This window comes from Uloborus diversus, chromosome 4 (assembly GCF_026930045.1).
Source record: "Uloborus diversus isolate 005 chromosome 4, Udiv.v.3.1, whole genome shotgun sequence".
Lineage (NCBI taxonomy): Eukaryota > Metazoa > Arthropoda > Arachnida > Araneae > Uloboridae > Uloborus > Uloborus diversus.
The window spans coordinates 158,185,560-158,201,838 of record NC_072734.1 but is presented as its reverse complement, the minus strand read 5'-3'; the positions used below and the strand labels follow the sequence as shown (position 1 = coordinate 158,201,838).

Below are 16,279 nucleotides of genomic sequence, written 5' to 3'. Positions count from 1 at the left end.
ACATTTTTATCATTAGTTTTAGAAATTGTTTCCTCCTTTTGTATTACGTGACTTCATTTGCTTCGTAAAATGAACCTAATCTGGCTAATCATGGTTTCAGCTTAACGAAGTTCAACCTATCTATTTTAAGCTGAATGTAATCAGCTTATTTTCAAAGTAGTACTTAGAATTTGGTACTGAAAGTAAAATTCAGAAAAGAAATTGATAAGTGTTTACTCTCTGAGAAATTCGCGGTTTCTGGATTTCGAAAATACATAAGCTTTTTTTCTCTACAATTTTGTGATGTCTTACCGTGATTTTGTCAGATCGGTCATTGTCTTCTTTACTAATAATAAAGCTGAAAGTCTCTCTGTCTGGATATCTGGATCTGTCTGTTTTGATGGATGTCTGTGACGCGCATAGCGCCTAGACCGTTCGGCCGATTTTTACGAAATTTGGCACGAAGTTAGTTTGTGCGCTTCGAAGCGATTTTTCGAAAATTCGATTTTGTCCTTTTTCCATTCCAATTCGAAGAACATTTTCCCGAGCAAAATTATCATAAGATGGACAAGTAAATTACCAAGTTATCATAACGTGGAACCGTAACATGGGCAAGCCAATTGGCGAGAAATTCACCATTCATTATTTGTAATATATAGGCGAACCAAAAGATCTTTTAATTTTCTATTACGGGCAAAGCCGTGCGGGTACCACTCGTAAAAATAAAAATCATCTCAGGAACATCTTTATTCCATAGTAAAAACCAGGGCTTCGGAGTCGGAATTGGAGCCGTTGAGTCAAAGTCGAACTGATTTTAGGGTACAAGAATCCAAGCCATTTTCCCTCCGAGTCTGTATCTCTGCCAAGGCTGCGGAGTCCGAGTCGGAATCGTGGAGTCGGACTGATTTTTGGGATCAAAAGTTAAAGTCGGAGTCGAAAACCCTAAAATTATTGGAGTCGGCGTCGGGAGTTAGTCGTTTAACACCGACTCCGCAGCCCTGGTAAAAACATATGCGATTTGAAAGCATATCATTTTGATTCAGTCATATTGATCTCTGACTTGAGTCAATGTTCAGACCACGAGATATGTTGTTTCGATTTCTATTAATAATTTAGTTTTCTATTTCATGAAATCAAAAATAGAGAAGATGTTAGGAATCTGCGCATTGTTTTAAAGTTTTTTGGAACCAAAAAAAAATAGTTTTTGTGTTGTTGTTAACGTTAAAAAATTTAATTGTTCAAAAAATACCCTTAAATTAGCTAAATCAAAAAAGAATATATTCCATACATGTTTTTGATCACAGTTAGTTTGAAGTAATTCCGCCTTCGAGTTTGAGATCTAGAGGTGTATTTGCCTTTCGTTTCCACCCAAAAAGGCTAATGTTACAGTTATATGAACTGGTCCAAAATGAATGAAAAATTGTTCAAATCAAAAAGTAAAAAATCGGAATGAGGTGTCCTCGCCGACATTGTATCTACCAAAAAAAAAAAAAAAAATGCCGTAGTTGTTTTTTAATTGTTGTCAACAATAGTATTCATTAAGTTAAAATACTTAAGCTTATTTTTTGTTGCCAAAACGATGAGAAATAATATTAATTATAAAATCAGTTCTGTTAATAAATTAAATAAATCAATTTCAAGGTTTAACCAAAGCAAGCATATATTTGTGGATTTTGTACATTTTAAAGATTTCAAATGATGCAGGTTTTCAAGGATTTATTTGATTCAAGTCAAGTCGTCAATTTAAAAGCGTAATTTCGATTGCTTAAGCCATCAGCCTTGGCTATCAGGTCATCAGACTTGAAATCAGTTTGTTAACATTTATTAACGAAATCAACTATTAATTACTATTATTTTTCATTTTTTGGCAACAATCAAAAGCAAATTTCGAGAATTCTTTAGTTTTCTCCTTGTTTATAATCTATTTTCTTCATTAAAATATACAATTTTGTTTTGAATATACCTAAGTCAGGAGCAGAAAGAACAAGAGCAAGGCGTAAAAGAAAACGTGCGGGTAAGGTGACAGTTTGGAATTTAAAAAAAAGAAAAGAATGAAAGTTTCACTTTTATCGTGTGTCTTTACCGACACACTTTTTCTTTTTTTTTGGACATAAAATATAATTCTCTGGTTTGACCAGTTTCTGTCACGCTGGTTTAATCATGGGCGTACTTAAAACTAGTAATGGTCATGCTGGCTGAATTCTATTTTTTTTTCATAAAATGCACAGAAAGTATTGAACCATATTAAAACACTTATTTTTCTAACAATACAATGAAATTTCAGCTAACCGATTCGAGCAACATTGAAATTAGAAAAATAGATAACTGACAAATCTGCTTTTGGAAGGTTGTTCTAAACAGCAAGAAAAAATAAATAAATATCGTCAGGTGGGGGAAAGAGGGCCTACGGGGTAAAGTAATTGAAAAACCCATATTTTCTCTTCTTTAATTCAAATAATTAGTTAATAATTTTTCGAGACATATTTAGATTACAGCAAGTATTTTTGTTTCAGTTTTAAAACTCAGCGACAAGCGAAATGATAGAAAAATATTTGTTTTGTTCGTTTCATTTGGAACGTTATTTTATGCTGTTAATAAACTTCTTTCTAAAGCTACTATTAACAGGTGTAAGCTCTAATTTTCAATACACAGTGAAAGTGGATTCTTTAGAGAATAGATCTGTAAAGAAAGGTAAGAATGAATTCGAAGATTCTATTTTATATGATGCGTTTCCTGAGGTGGCATAAATTGGGTCTACACTTAGGCTTAGCTAAGAGTTGCATTACGGAGATTCTTTGTATCTCTTCTTCAAAGATTAATCCTCTTATTATTTTATTCTTTTTTTTATTTTATTTATTTATTCTTTTTTTGATAAAATTACTAAACAAAGCTTTTTCTCCTTTTTTATAGCCTTAGGAAGTACTTTTATCTTTAAAAAGGTAATTTCTTTTACAAATTCACTCTCTAAATGTAGTTTAGAATGAAGGAATAACAAATTTGATAACTGTTGACATCATTTGTATAAATAATAGATATGTATATTTTTGTGAAGTCACCACTAAGAAAAAAAAATCTGGTTGTCTTTTTAAATCTTTTTTTTTTTTTAATCGTCTTTGGATATGACAAATTTAACAATGGAATCAAAACTTGTCCATACGTTATCTGATCAATGTGTATCATTTTTCTAGAAAATTATCCACCACCAACTCAACCCCCCCCCCCCCCCCCCCCCCCGAATATGCAAAACCTTTTTTTTCTCTTTTTAACACAAAAACACTTTTTTTTTTGTCAAAACTTTCAGCAAAATCCAAATATTCTTTAAAAGTAGGACTTGAAGTTTGTAAAAAAAATTTGCTATTCATTATTAACAAAATAACGTTTCGCGTAAAAACGAAAATTTTTCGACTAATAAGAATAACAGCCTGACGCGTATGAAGATGTCAAGCAACTAACAATAGCTTCAAAAGGATTTGAAAGAATGTTGGCCTTGTTACTTCACGAGCTTTCAAGACCGAAACATTGTGCAGTGAAATGGAACTTTCTGAGGTCTCATTAAGTTCTAATGAAATTTTTACTGCTTTATCCGCCTTAAAACGTTTTTATTTCTTTCTACTTCCATTGATAATCCATAGCAGAAAATGGTCTTACAAATGGCACTTTTTCTTCTAAGAGAATTTTTAAATTTTAGATAGTTTTGAAAACTGTTTCATGTTTGGATACAGATTTTATCGACATGTACCAGAATAAATTCGGAGAAGTTGAAATCAAATTTTTACTTCAAATGCTGTAATAACTTCCGAATACAATCTTTCGCAAGAAATAGAATGGACATGAGTTAAAAGTAAAACTTAAACTAACAAGTATATTTATTACATTTAAAAAAAAAAGAAAGAAAGAAAGAAATTAGTGACTAAAGCTTCCTGCACAAAAAGTTTTGTTAAAAGCTAAAGTGAGGCAGTGAGAAGCAAAATTATGTAAGTGGACTATTTAAAGTTTCGAGTAAATTGTATTTAAAGTTCATATCTAAGGTTGGCTTTAATTTGAAAAACAGAATTGAAAAAAATATATACTAAGCACTTTTCATAATGCACTCAAAAGTAGGGCTCGACCGATGGCATTTTTTGGCCGATGGGCCGATGCCGATTGTTGGCCGATTGTTCAAAGATGGCCGATGGCCGATTGTTTTCCTACAAATGGCCGATTGCCGATGGCCGATGCTGTTGGCCGATGGCAAAAAAAAAAAAAAAATTCTAACAGAAATAAATTGATAAGATTGTCAGGATTTAAAGGATCATTGATTCATTTCACTTTACTTCCTTTCTACGAATAAGGAATCGTAATCCCAAAAAAAAACATCAGATTTCGACTTAAATTTTTATTTTACGATCATCCAATTTAAACTTCACAAGTTTTTTCGGCGCATATGTACATGCATATGTACCTAAGAACATATAGATGATCGAAATATCCATTTTGAACGCCTCCTTTGTTAATTGTCGCAAATTCTCTTGTGATATCTTCATGCTCGTAAACTTACGACACTCAAAAACGTTATGAAATAGTAAGTTGAAAACTCATACGTACGAAGTATGATCTAAAAGTTCGAGGACAAGTTGCATAAAAATTTACCGTAAATAATTCACATTTCAGAAGTACATCTATCTACAAAATAGTCACCTTGAACGACTATGCACTTCTGCCAACGTTCGTAGGACTTTTAGAAGGACTCCTGGAAGATATTTATCGCAACCTCCTGTAAGGCCTGTTGCGCTGCTGCTTTAACTTCAACGTGGGGAAGAAGGCGACTTTCATGTTGAGGATGGACGGTTCGATTAGTCAATACTCTGATATGGCAAACAAATAGCATAACGTTTCGTCGCTCCGTGTGACTTTTACCTGTTCCCAGCAAAAAAAAAAAAACATTTGCATGGACGCCACTTTCTACCGTCAGGAGAAGATAAAGCTGCATCACAGAAGGTAGCGAAAAATGGCTTCCAGAAGTGTTTCCAAAAGTTATATGAACACTGGCAGAAGTACATGTTCTCTCATGATGACCTTTTGAAGGTGGATGTGCTTCGGTAATGTGAACTATTCTGGGTAATGTTTTATACAGCTTGTCCCCCAAACTTTTGGATCGTACTACGTACAATCTGTATAGGGTGTAGTTATGCTTCTCCTTTTTTGACTGCTGTATGACGGAAGACAAAGAACAACAGAAAAAAAAAGAAAGAAAAAAGAAAAAAAAAAGGAAGAAAAACAAAGAGACTGTTTAATAACAGATTGATATATTTTTTTTTAATTGAACATATAACTAAGATTTCAGTAATATTGTAATAATGCATGGATTTAGGTAAACTAAACTTAGTTAAAAAACATTCAATTATGTTGTTTAATCATTCAAAAACAAATTAAGAATTAAACTATGAAACCGTCAGCAATTTACGCAATTAAAGCGGAAAGATTGCACTTAGACATTTTTTAGTCATCAAATTAAACAAAAAAGGTAACAGATAAATTACAATATTAAATCATAATATTAATATTTTTACACTTATTTAAATTTATGAATAGAAAAGTTTGCATTTTTCATAAAATGTATAACAATGATATAAATTTTGCGGAAAAAAGAAATAGCCATGAAAAGAGCGAGGTTCTTAAAATGCAACTACAATAAACAAACTCAATATTTACACCAAGTTAATAACTGAATACATACACTACTTTATCTGACGTTTGCACACGTAATATTGAACAATTTGATTGTTTAATCTTTTATGAAGCACTACAACCAAGTTCAAATTAATTTTTTCAATTTAACAATAATTTTCTGAAATTTAAAAAATTGCGTATTAGAAAATCCTTGAAACTTTTCTATAACATATTATTAAACATATGATGAAAACTAAAATAACTTATTCATTGATTTTATATAAATACATAAAAATAGATACAACAGAAAAAAAAATCGATCGCTGTTAATGATGCAAAAAAGATGACGCATTACAAAATATAGGTGAAACGAGTATAAGAAATACGCAAAATGACATTTCTTGACCAAAATAAATTATCGCTAAATATTTAAGAAATGCTTGAAACGACGAGGGTGGGTTAGGGGAGTCACCCTCTGATTTTGGAGTAACTCACAACGTTAAACTTCGACTTATTATTTTTTTTTTTAGTACGGAACCGCTTCCACCAACGCCTCGGAAGAGTTTCTGAATCTACTTCAGCACTTCTGAAGAAAAAATTCAAAAATCCCTTTGTTTTCCGAATTATGTCACCATTCAAAACGTCTTTAATCATTTTCTTACATTAATGCTCTAAATTCTTCCTAAATAGATAAATCTTGAAAAAAAATATATATATTTTTATGAATGGTGTCAGTTTTAAACAACTCAGAAGTACATATAGAGTTTAATTTAGAAAATTGAGGGAGTGGGAGGCTGGGCACGCAAGTGTTCTCGGAAATACAAAAAATAGTCGTAAAGAATAGAGTTTCAAATAATCATAAACATTGAGCAGAAAAAATCTTTTAAAAATTCCACCCGAGTTTGTTTTGACGTGCAGTGGCGGATTTAATAGCAAATGTTGCAATTGCGAGAGAGGCACCATAGGGGCACCGTAGGAGTTAAAAAAATGCTTGTGATAAATGTTTTACAACTTCTGTGATAAAGAAATACTGCCCAAAAATGTATTTCGACGGGCCTCAAACTTGTAGCTCCGCCGAAGTGACACAGAAAGGATTGCATTACTGTGGTTCATATTAAAAATATCGAAAAATTAAAAATAACCGTCGGTTCAACGGGAATCTAATAAAAATTTTTTGAAAAAAAAAAAAAATAGAACCGACTTCAAAAGTGCTCTAAAAAGTGAAAAATAATTTTATTCTTTAAACACCATCGATAATACTTTTAAACATAATTTTTGAAGTTGGCGCAAAAACAAAAAGTAAAATCCAGTGTAACATGCTTCGTTCATATTTTTTTCAGAAAATCAAAAATTAGGAACGAAATTTATATCGTTACTCAATTATGCTGTCATCAATGCATAATGAAAGTGATAGTGAAGAAACTGGGCCTGGTTAATTTTTTATAGTTGTAGTTGAGTTATGGCTGTGAATGATTTTGAGTTATGGCTGTGAATGATTTTATCTATCGTTTTTGCGCCAACTTCAAAAATTATGTTTAAAAGTATTATCGATGGTGTTTAAAGAATAAAGTTATTTTTCACTTTTTAGAGCACTTTTGAAATCGGTTCTATTTTTTTTTTTTTTTTCAAAATTTTTTTATTTTATTCTTTTTAGTGTAAATGTAGATATTTCAGTAAAAGTAAGAAGTTACCTAGTAAGAAGTTCGGTTCTATATCACTGTATTGCTTTAGAAAAGCCTTTATTCAAAATTATCATTACAATTACTATTAATGTTATATGGCACCAAACTTTTATAACAATGAGTTTCATATTGTCGCGTAGATGAAGATAGCGAAGACAATGTGAAAGCCAAATGAAGCGAATACTCGTTAGTCTCAACTCGAGATCTTTATTCAGAACCACGAATGCACGTTACATCTCCTAATATACAACTTGAGAAAGTGCTGGAACTTTCCAGACTTCGAAAGATACAGAAATTAATAGAACATTCGAGAAAATACGGGAAACAGTAGAAACGAAATTTTAGTAAAATTCACTTTGGTCGGGATTTGAACCCGGGTCGCTCGTGTGGGAGGCGAGAATTCTACCACTGAGCCACCGTTATCCACGAATGAAAAGTGCGAACTTCGCTACAATATCATTTTAATCATTAATAGGGAAATTGCATAAAATTTAGTGTCTTTTGCCCATAACTTTTTTCTAAAGAACAAATATGGTCAAACAAGGTAATGGGACCTAAGTTGAGCCATCCTCTATCCATTAAAAAAAGAATCATCAAAATCGGTTCACTAGGTGTGACGCTATGAGTGGACAAACAAAAAAAAAAAAAAAAACATACATACGGTATGAACTGATAACCGCCTCCTTTTTGAAGTCGGTTAACAAAATGAAATTAATTTGAATTTTGACATTTGGAATTCAAATTACGTTTTTCGCAATCAGGAGTGTGTGTGTGTGTGTGTATGTAGGCGTGTGTTTATGTGTGTGTATGAGTGTATACGTGTGTGTGTATGTGAGTAGGTGTGTTTGTGTATGCGTGTAGGATATGGACGCAACCTGGAGACGGTTTTCGTTAGAGGAGCAGCATCGTGAGGCCGGTCGACGGTGGTGCTGCAAAGGGAGGCGGGAGGAAAATAAAATCATAGGAATTCAAAACAGTCAAATGAGAACAACAGGCAATGTGATTGCTCAAAAAACCGGTTTCGCCATCTCATATTTGTTTCCACGGTCTCCAATTCTGCAATCTATCACCGAATGATCGTCAGTCTGAGACGCTATATTAGTTTTGCATTGAAATAAGTAATTAATAGCCACAAAAAATCAGTTGATAGGCTTTTTCGAACACCCGATCGAAAACAAAAAGGGAAGTGCACAACTGGAACGTGCGCACATCCCACATGCGAAAATTTAGCCTTCTACAGCTTACCATTTTTGAGTTATGACTTATGAGAGATACATACGTACATCCAGCCGCAAGAAACAACGCAATAATTAACTTGTTTGGTACCTGAATGCAGTATTAAAAACTCTTTGAGGGGTGACTAAAATAGAAATTTATACTGAAATTTATGTAAACAATTTTGTTTGAAAACAATAACTCCCTTTACTTTGTATTAAAATGTAAAACAACAAAGGTCCTTTTTTTTTTTCAAAAACATCGGCCAATTCCATCGGCTTTTCGATGTTTTTAAGGCCGATGGGCCAATGTTTCCTGCAAGTTAGCATCGGCCGCCGATGCCGATGGCAAAATTGTTGAGCCATCGGTCGAGTCCTACTCAAAAGGATAAAATAACTTTTCTCGGTCGGAAAGGACAGTTTCAGTATTCCTGTAGTTTTCAATTATTCCAAGAAAATGACACCAGAAACGAAGAAAAGTGCGGATCAAGTCATGTGGAGAATTTCTTATTATCTAGCTTTCAACCATAAATTTGAGTGTTGAAACATGCATATTTTTTAGACGGGAAAGTTTGGTTTGAAATGACTTGAGCAGCACTTTTCTTCGTTTGTGGTGTCATTTTCTTGGAATAATTGAAAACTACAGGAATACTGAAACTGTCCTTTCCGACCGAGAAAAGTTATTTTGTCCTTTTGAGTGCTTTTGAAAAGTGCTCAGTTTTTTTTTTTTTTTTAATTCTTTTATTTTATTCTTTTTAGTGAAAATGTATTTCAGAAGTAGAATAATGTTACCATCACGAAATGCCACCCTAAATTTCATATAAATGCTCCATACTAAAAGAAAACGAATCCTACCTATACGTGTCTAAAAACTGAAGCAATTGGGCCTAAAAGTTTATCCTTGTTCCTCTCTAAGATATATTTGTGTGCTAAATTATTAAAAACATTTGTGTATGAAAAGGTTTCCCAAACTATTTTATGTTTCACAGCATACAAGTTACTCGCGATAAAGATCTTAATCTGTCTCTTTCCTTAGCCCTGTCATCGTTAGCGGTTATGGGCATAGATGAGGATAAAAATCCTAAGAAAGCAATGATAATGAATACATTTCATGCTTGCTTCAGAGAAGCCTTGATTCAAAATTTTCATATGATTGATATTAATATACTGTTGCAAGGCAACAAAAATTGTAACAATGGGTTTTATATTTGAACACTTAATGGGGAAATTACATGAAATTTGCTGTTTTGCATCCTAACCAAACTAGTATGTTGTGGCCATCACGAAACTTTCTTCTATATTTTTCTTTTTATTTTTTTTTTCTGATCCCTCCCCATGCTTGATGAGGAAGCAATATTCCCAACAAAAACAAAATTACACATGCAAAAACTATTGCAAAAGCAAAGCAAAGAACGAAAATTGAAAGTTATTTTAAAAGCCTTGCTTGAATTAATTACAAATGTTTTATTTGTTAACAAACATAAGATGGCAACAGTAAAAAGTTTTAAATCATTGAGATAATATTTCCGAGGGCCGTGGTAGCCTGATCGGTAGGGCATTGGACTCGGGGCCGGAGGGGCTCGGGTTCGATCCCCGCTGGTCGAAGACCCACCGTCGTCATTAAAGGGGACTGGGCGACGTTAAATATGCTCGTGGTCTCAATGTCCTCCAAGTGAAACGATACCTTTGGGGGTGCTAGTACCAGGTAGCTATTAGCTCTTGGACTAGTTCTAAATTCTCATTAACTGTTCGATCCGGTAATGGTGCTGCCATCTATCGGTATATAAAATAATGGAGGCAAGGCACTTAGTATGCAGTCCTCGACATAAATACAGTTGTAGTCAGTTGTGACTCTTGAATAAATTGAATAATATTTCCGATCATTTCCATACAATTAAAATCACGATAAATACGCAGACGACAATCTATTACGATCTATCTTTCTTATTGTTGCATTAATAAAGCTATTTTTATTCGCAAAAAAAAAAAAAAAAAAAAAATCAACACCTCATGGAGCGATTGGCGTCAAAATTGAACCAAAGCCTGTTTACATATGGATTCACATATATTCCAAATTTCAACCAGAACGTAACATTACTTCTTGAGATAGGGCACTCACAATGGAAGAAAAGAACGGGTGATTGCGCTACCCCCTTTTTAGCTGTTGACACCAAAATAAAATCAGCTCTGATACCCACTAAGGGCTACTTGCCGATAAATTTTTCTTTCATTCCGTTCATTATTTCTTGAGATACAGCAGTCACAATTGATGACAAAACACGTTCTATAGCTCAACCTCCGCTTGAGTTATTGACACCAAAATTGAATCAGCACCTGTTTCTGTCAATGGCAACATATGGACCAAATTTTGTTTGATTCCGCCACTTACTTCCTGAGGAATAGCAAGCACGCATAACTCAAAAAACGTCCAATTGCTCCACCCTCCTTGGAGGAATTCGCGCCAAAAACCAATGGGCACAAGTTCACATAGCAGCACATATGTGTACCGAATTTCGTTCGATTTCATACAGTAGTTTTTCTGTAGAGCGGCCACAAAAAACTGGTCACACACAGATGTGACACACACACATACACACAGACAGACATTTTCCAAAAATGGTCGAAATGGATCAGCACACCTCAAAACGTTCGAATCCTTCGAAATTCGAAAATTTGCACGAATCCAAAACTTTCTTCTATACGAGGCCTGTCTAAAAAGTATCCGACCTTTGATTTTCCCGCGCAAAATAGAGACGATAGCGTGGCGCCACTGTTAGTACAGTAAAAATAGGGGTCGGACCCAAACATCCAAAAAAAAAAAGCTAAACCTGGTGCAAATCATTTATTACCCTCCCAATAAGAACAGGTAAAAAGTCCCACCCCATTGTGCGTCGGGTTTTGGAATGGGGGGCATCTAAAAATTGCTGTTTTGGGTATTTTTCCAGAATTTTTAGAGTAAATTTAAAGTGAGAATATTATGTTATACTAAATTGAAAAGCATGAAATTAAAGGTGTTTGACCCCCAAGAGGGATGACATAACCCACCAATGCTACAGAGCCCCCCTATCCCCGTAAAACGAAGCAGTACCCCCGAACCCCCCCTCCATACATTTCATATGGAAACATTATTTTATGCTAAGTTAAAATTAGAAATCGAGTGTGTCCATCCTCCAAGATCGATGGTGCACCTCCTCTCAAAGCTACAGCACCCCCCCCCCTCCGCCAAAGGAAATAAATCTCACCTCCCCCCTTTTATTTCAAGTAGAAGTATTATTTCATGCAAATCTAAAATGCATTAAATCAGGACTGTCCACCCCATAAGAACAGTAGCTCACCTCCGAAAACGAAATTATGTACTGAAGTATTATCCTCCCCCCCCCCCCACCCCTCTGATGGTGCACATTTGATTAAGTGGCCAGAAAAATTACGCTTAACTGTTTTTTGCTTTTAAATGATTTCTCCTAAGCTTGTAACAAAAAGTCTTCGTTATCAAGATGTTTTTTTGGAATCTAGAACCTCAGCAAAATCGCTATTGTTGCAGCTATGTCTAACACAGTTTGAGCATATAATTGAGCACTTCAGTCCACTTTCAGACTGTTCAAACATTCACTATATCCAATGAACCCCTCAGAGAAAGCACAAGATTTGAGACGCAGAAAATCTTCTAGAGCAGAAGGCTTGGCTGTTGTAATAGGACGCAGATTATATTTCTGTGGTACTTTCTTTGCACCCATGAAAAATGACACTAGCTTTTCCATACTTACAAGTTACCTATACACTGCATTGCTGGCATATTTCCTTGAAGCTTACAGATCATTACGAAAAATATGATCAAGCATGTATCTTCCATCTATTACATATGAGACAGTGAGAAGCAAAGGGATGTAAGTGGCAAAATTAAAAATTTGAAGATAACCAGTACAAATGGTTGGTAAACCTCTCCTCTATCTTGAGGCAAGAGATGGCACTAGTAGACCTTCTACTACTAGTCTGGTACTAGTAGTAGTTGCTTCTATACAGCATGATTCAGAAAAGAAAATCAGTGAAACCTACCTAGGATCTTATCTTTAAACGCGTTTTATTCAAAACTTGAAAATGTCCACTTACATCCCTTTGCTTCTCACTGCCTCATATATGACACCAGCTGTTCGTTTTGTGATGGTGGATGAACCTTTTGCTTCAAATAATAACACTTTAACAATCCAAGATTTCTTTCCTTCTGAAACCAGATTCATCGAATACTGATGGAGGATCAGCGCATAACTCGTACCAGAAGTTTTTAACAACTTGTTATTCCATCTTTACTGTTCATACCAATCGGTGTAAAAGATGGTTTGGGCTTACACATCTTTACAGATAGTAACTACTCTCGTAACAGAAGCTAAAGACATAACTGTTTACCTCCTTTTGCAAAGAAATGCCACAATATTGCCTTCAATATCCTTTGATGTTACTACCCGAACGTTAAAGATCTCATCGCAACTCATCTTATCATCAGCGAGCAATACCACTACCAACTTGAGAGGGAAGAAACTTCTGGGGGCTTTAGAAACGGATTGTGATTTCCAAAGTGAGAGACAAAAAGGTGTAAATATTTAGCATTCTAATGTTGTATTGCTCATTGCTCTCATCAAGACTTGTTCTATCGTTGAATCACTACAGGTTCTGGACCACCTGAATTTGTCACTGCGTTAGATCGTTGGATAGCAGATGTTTTAGCTGATGATTGATGTGATCAAATTTTTTTTTATCGCATAATGTACTCAAAAGTTTGAGATAGTGTTGCAAGTATATGTCCGCATTCACATAACCAGCTGTGTAAAAGAGAGGTAGCTCAATGTTTGCCAATGAGAACACCCCACCGACTTAGAGGGTGCAGAATTGCAGCATTGCCCGTCTCACTATTGGCAATTTCGGTTTGTCCCCCTTACGGTGATGGCAAAAGATTGTAGAAAAGTTGAAGTAAATTAATCAAGAAGAAGTAGGGAAACTTTGGTCAATTCGGACTTTTTTTTATGCCGCACAGGAATTTTGTTTTCCAGCGCTCTAAGCAGTTTAATAACTCCAATCACAAATAATTTGGTTACTAAGCTCGCTTAGATCTTTTAGAATTATCATTCTGACATCACCATATCATTGTGTGGCAGTTTGTACTTCGGAAAAGTTTAAATCAGGGAAATTTTTTCGCGAACTTCACTGCAATAGTTGATTTTAGAATGTAAATTCAGGGTCCCCCCCCCCCCCCAAAAGCGATGGCGCACCCCTTAAGTGTGACGGAGTATCCATCCAGAATAAAAGCTCTCAAAAAAGAAAGAAATACCCCTTGAAAAAACTGCCTTAAAAATTTCAATGACGCAAAGCTGCTCCATGAACCCCCCCCCCCATTCCCCCCCCCCTGCCTGTGCACCCTTGTTAATTATAATTTTTTTTCTGTGAGAGTTTATTATTTTACTATTATAGAGTGGTTTCTGCGAGGTTTGAGAATTTTTTTAAGTAATAGAAATTATTTTTATTTAAATAGAGGATTATTTCGTCCCCCCCCCCCTTCCCCACAAAACCCGACGCGCAAAGTGCTGGGACTTTTTACCCCTTCTTGCTGGAAGGGTAAGAAGTAATTTGCAACAGGTTTCACCTTTTTTTTTGGATGTTTGGGTTTGGCCATTTTTTGGCCTAATTTTACTGTACTATGTACACAGTAAAGGAAGAGACCTTCATGCGCATGTGTGAATTTTATTCCCGCCTTCCAGCGCGTCAGTCGCTGCCTGTTTGTCGCTGAGTGAGGTGCTGCACAACGTGTTCGTCGGATTACTAATTCTTTCAAGATGACTGAACGTGTTGAGCAAAGATACTGCATCAAATTTTGTCAAAAACTTGGTGATTCTCAATGCGAAACAATTCGTAAGATTCAGCAGGTGTTTGGAGAAGATGCGATGGGTGTAACCCAAATTAAGGAGTGGTTCAACCGATTCAAAAATGGCCGCACATCAGCGGAGAGTGACGAGCGTTCTGGCAGGCCCCAAACTGCTCGGAGTGCAGCTGTTGTTGAGAGGGTGCGAAATTTGGTAATGACAGATCGTCGTTTGACCGTGCGGGAGATTGCCCAAGAGGTTGGAGTGAGTAAAGATTCGGCATATGCAATTTTGCGTGATGATTTGAACATGCACAGAGTGGCTGCGAAATTCGTGCCCAAGTTGCTGTCACCGGAACAAAAAGACCTCCGCCTTGAAGTTGCACAGGACCTTCTGGACACCGCCAACGCTGATCCTGGGTTTCTGAACACCGTGATAACTGGAGATGAGTCATGGGTGTACGGGTACGACCCAGAAACAAAAAGACAGTCGTCGCAATGGAAGCATCCCGAGTCTCCAAGACCGAAGAAAGCGCGACAGGTGTGAAGCAAAATCAAGGTGCTGCCGACTGTCTTCTTTGATGTCCGTGGAATTGTGCATCACGAATACGCACCGCAAGGACAAACAGTGACAAAGGAGTACTATCAGGATGTTCTCCGGCGACTCCGTGACGCAGTTCGGCGCAAAAGACCAGACATGTGGACGGCGAAAAACTGGCAACTGCATCACGACAACGCCCACGCACATTCATCCCACTTGATCCAAAATTTCTTGGCCAAACATGGAATTTCAACCGTTCGCCAACCTCCCTACTCTCCAGACATGGCTCCTTGCGACTTCTGGTTGTTTCACAAATTGAAGACCCCACTGAAAGGATCCCGTTTTGAAAGTAGAGAAGAGATAATGCGGAACGCGACGACGGGGGAGATGAACACCATTCCAAAAGAAGACTTCCAGAGGTGTTTCCGGCAGTGGAAGGATCGGTGGGCTAAGTGTGTGCAAGTACAAGGGGCCTAATTTGAAGGGGATTAGGGTCCCAACCCCGTCCAGTATTCAAAATATTTTTTATAGCCAAAGGTCGGATACTTTTTAGACAGGCCTCGTATATTAGATACAGAAGAAAGTAAAAAGTAGTTTTATTTTAGAATTTTAATTAATCAGCGTTAAGTTGTTCCTTAGGGTTAAGCAAATCATTTAGTGAAATCCCGACGTCTCTAAGTGATCTAGATGTCCAGATAAAAGCAAAATCAGTCCTCAGATTTCTCCGTGACAATCAGGCCAAGTATAATAAAAATGCTTCAAAAAACTCTTACTCATGCTGCACAGCAGCACCTTTTAGTGCTACTAGTAATATTTTTTGCCCGAAAGCAGATTAGAGGTTCTCCTGTCATTTTCACTGGTTATGTCCAAATTTTTAACTTTGCCATTTACATCCCTTTGCTTCTCACTGCCTCGAATGTTATTGTTCTAAGTTGTTGTTACTAGGCAAAATATTTTTTACCATAAAGAATAATTTCATTGTAGCAATAATCAACTTTTTAATGACTGTATTTTCCAACAAGAGATCATGTGATTTCATTTTCCATCCCGGGGCGAGCTCTCATTGATAACACTTATAATACAGTGAAACCTGTGTAAGTTGACCACTTGCGGTGCAATACTTTGGTGGTCAACTTAGACAGGTGGTCAACTTATAAAGGGAGTAATGATTATTATTAATATTATTTTTATTTTTTTGTAAGTCTTGCACCATGCATTCATTTTTTGCCTAATTGACACTTACTCTTTCTGTTCAACTCACTTTCATTGTTTAGCATTACTTTGAATCAATAATATAAAATGTTATTCGAATATTTTTAGAGATTATTTTCCCAGAATGATGTATAGTATGTTATGAAAATTTAAA

General features: G+C 35.7%; 1 protein-coding gene across 1 annotated transcript; it reads left to right on the top strand.

Moving 5' to 3' along the window:
* The first annotated feature begins 14,346 nt into the window (after window positions 1-14,346).
* Window positions 14,347-14,919, top strand: LOC129220949 (protein GVQW3-like). Its single transcript, XM_054855384.1, has one exon. It carries the CDS (start codon window positions 14,347-14,349, stop codon window positions 14,917-14,919), a length of 573 nt encoding a protein of 190 aa, XP_054711359.1.
* Window positions 14,920-16,279: the final 1,360 nt, after the last annotated feature.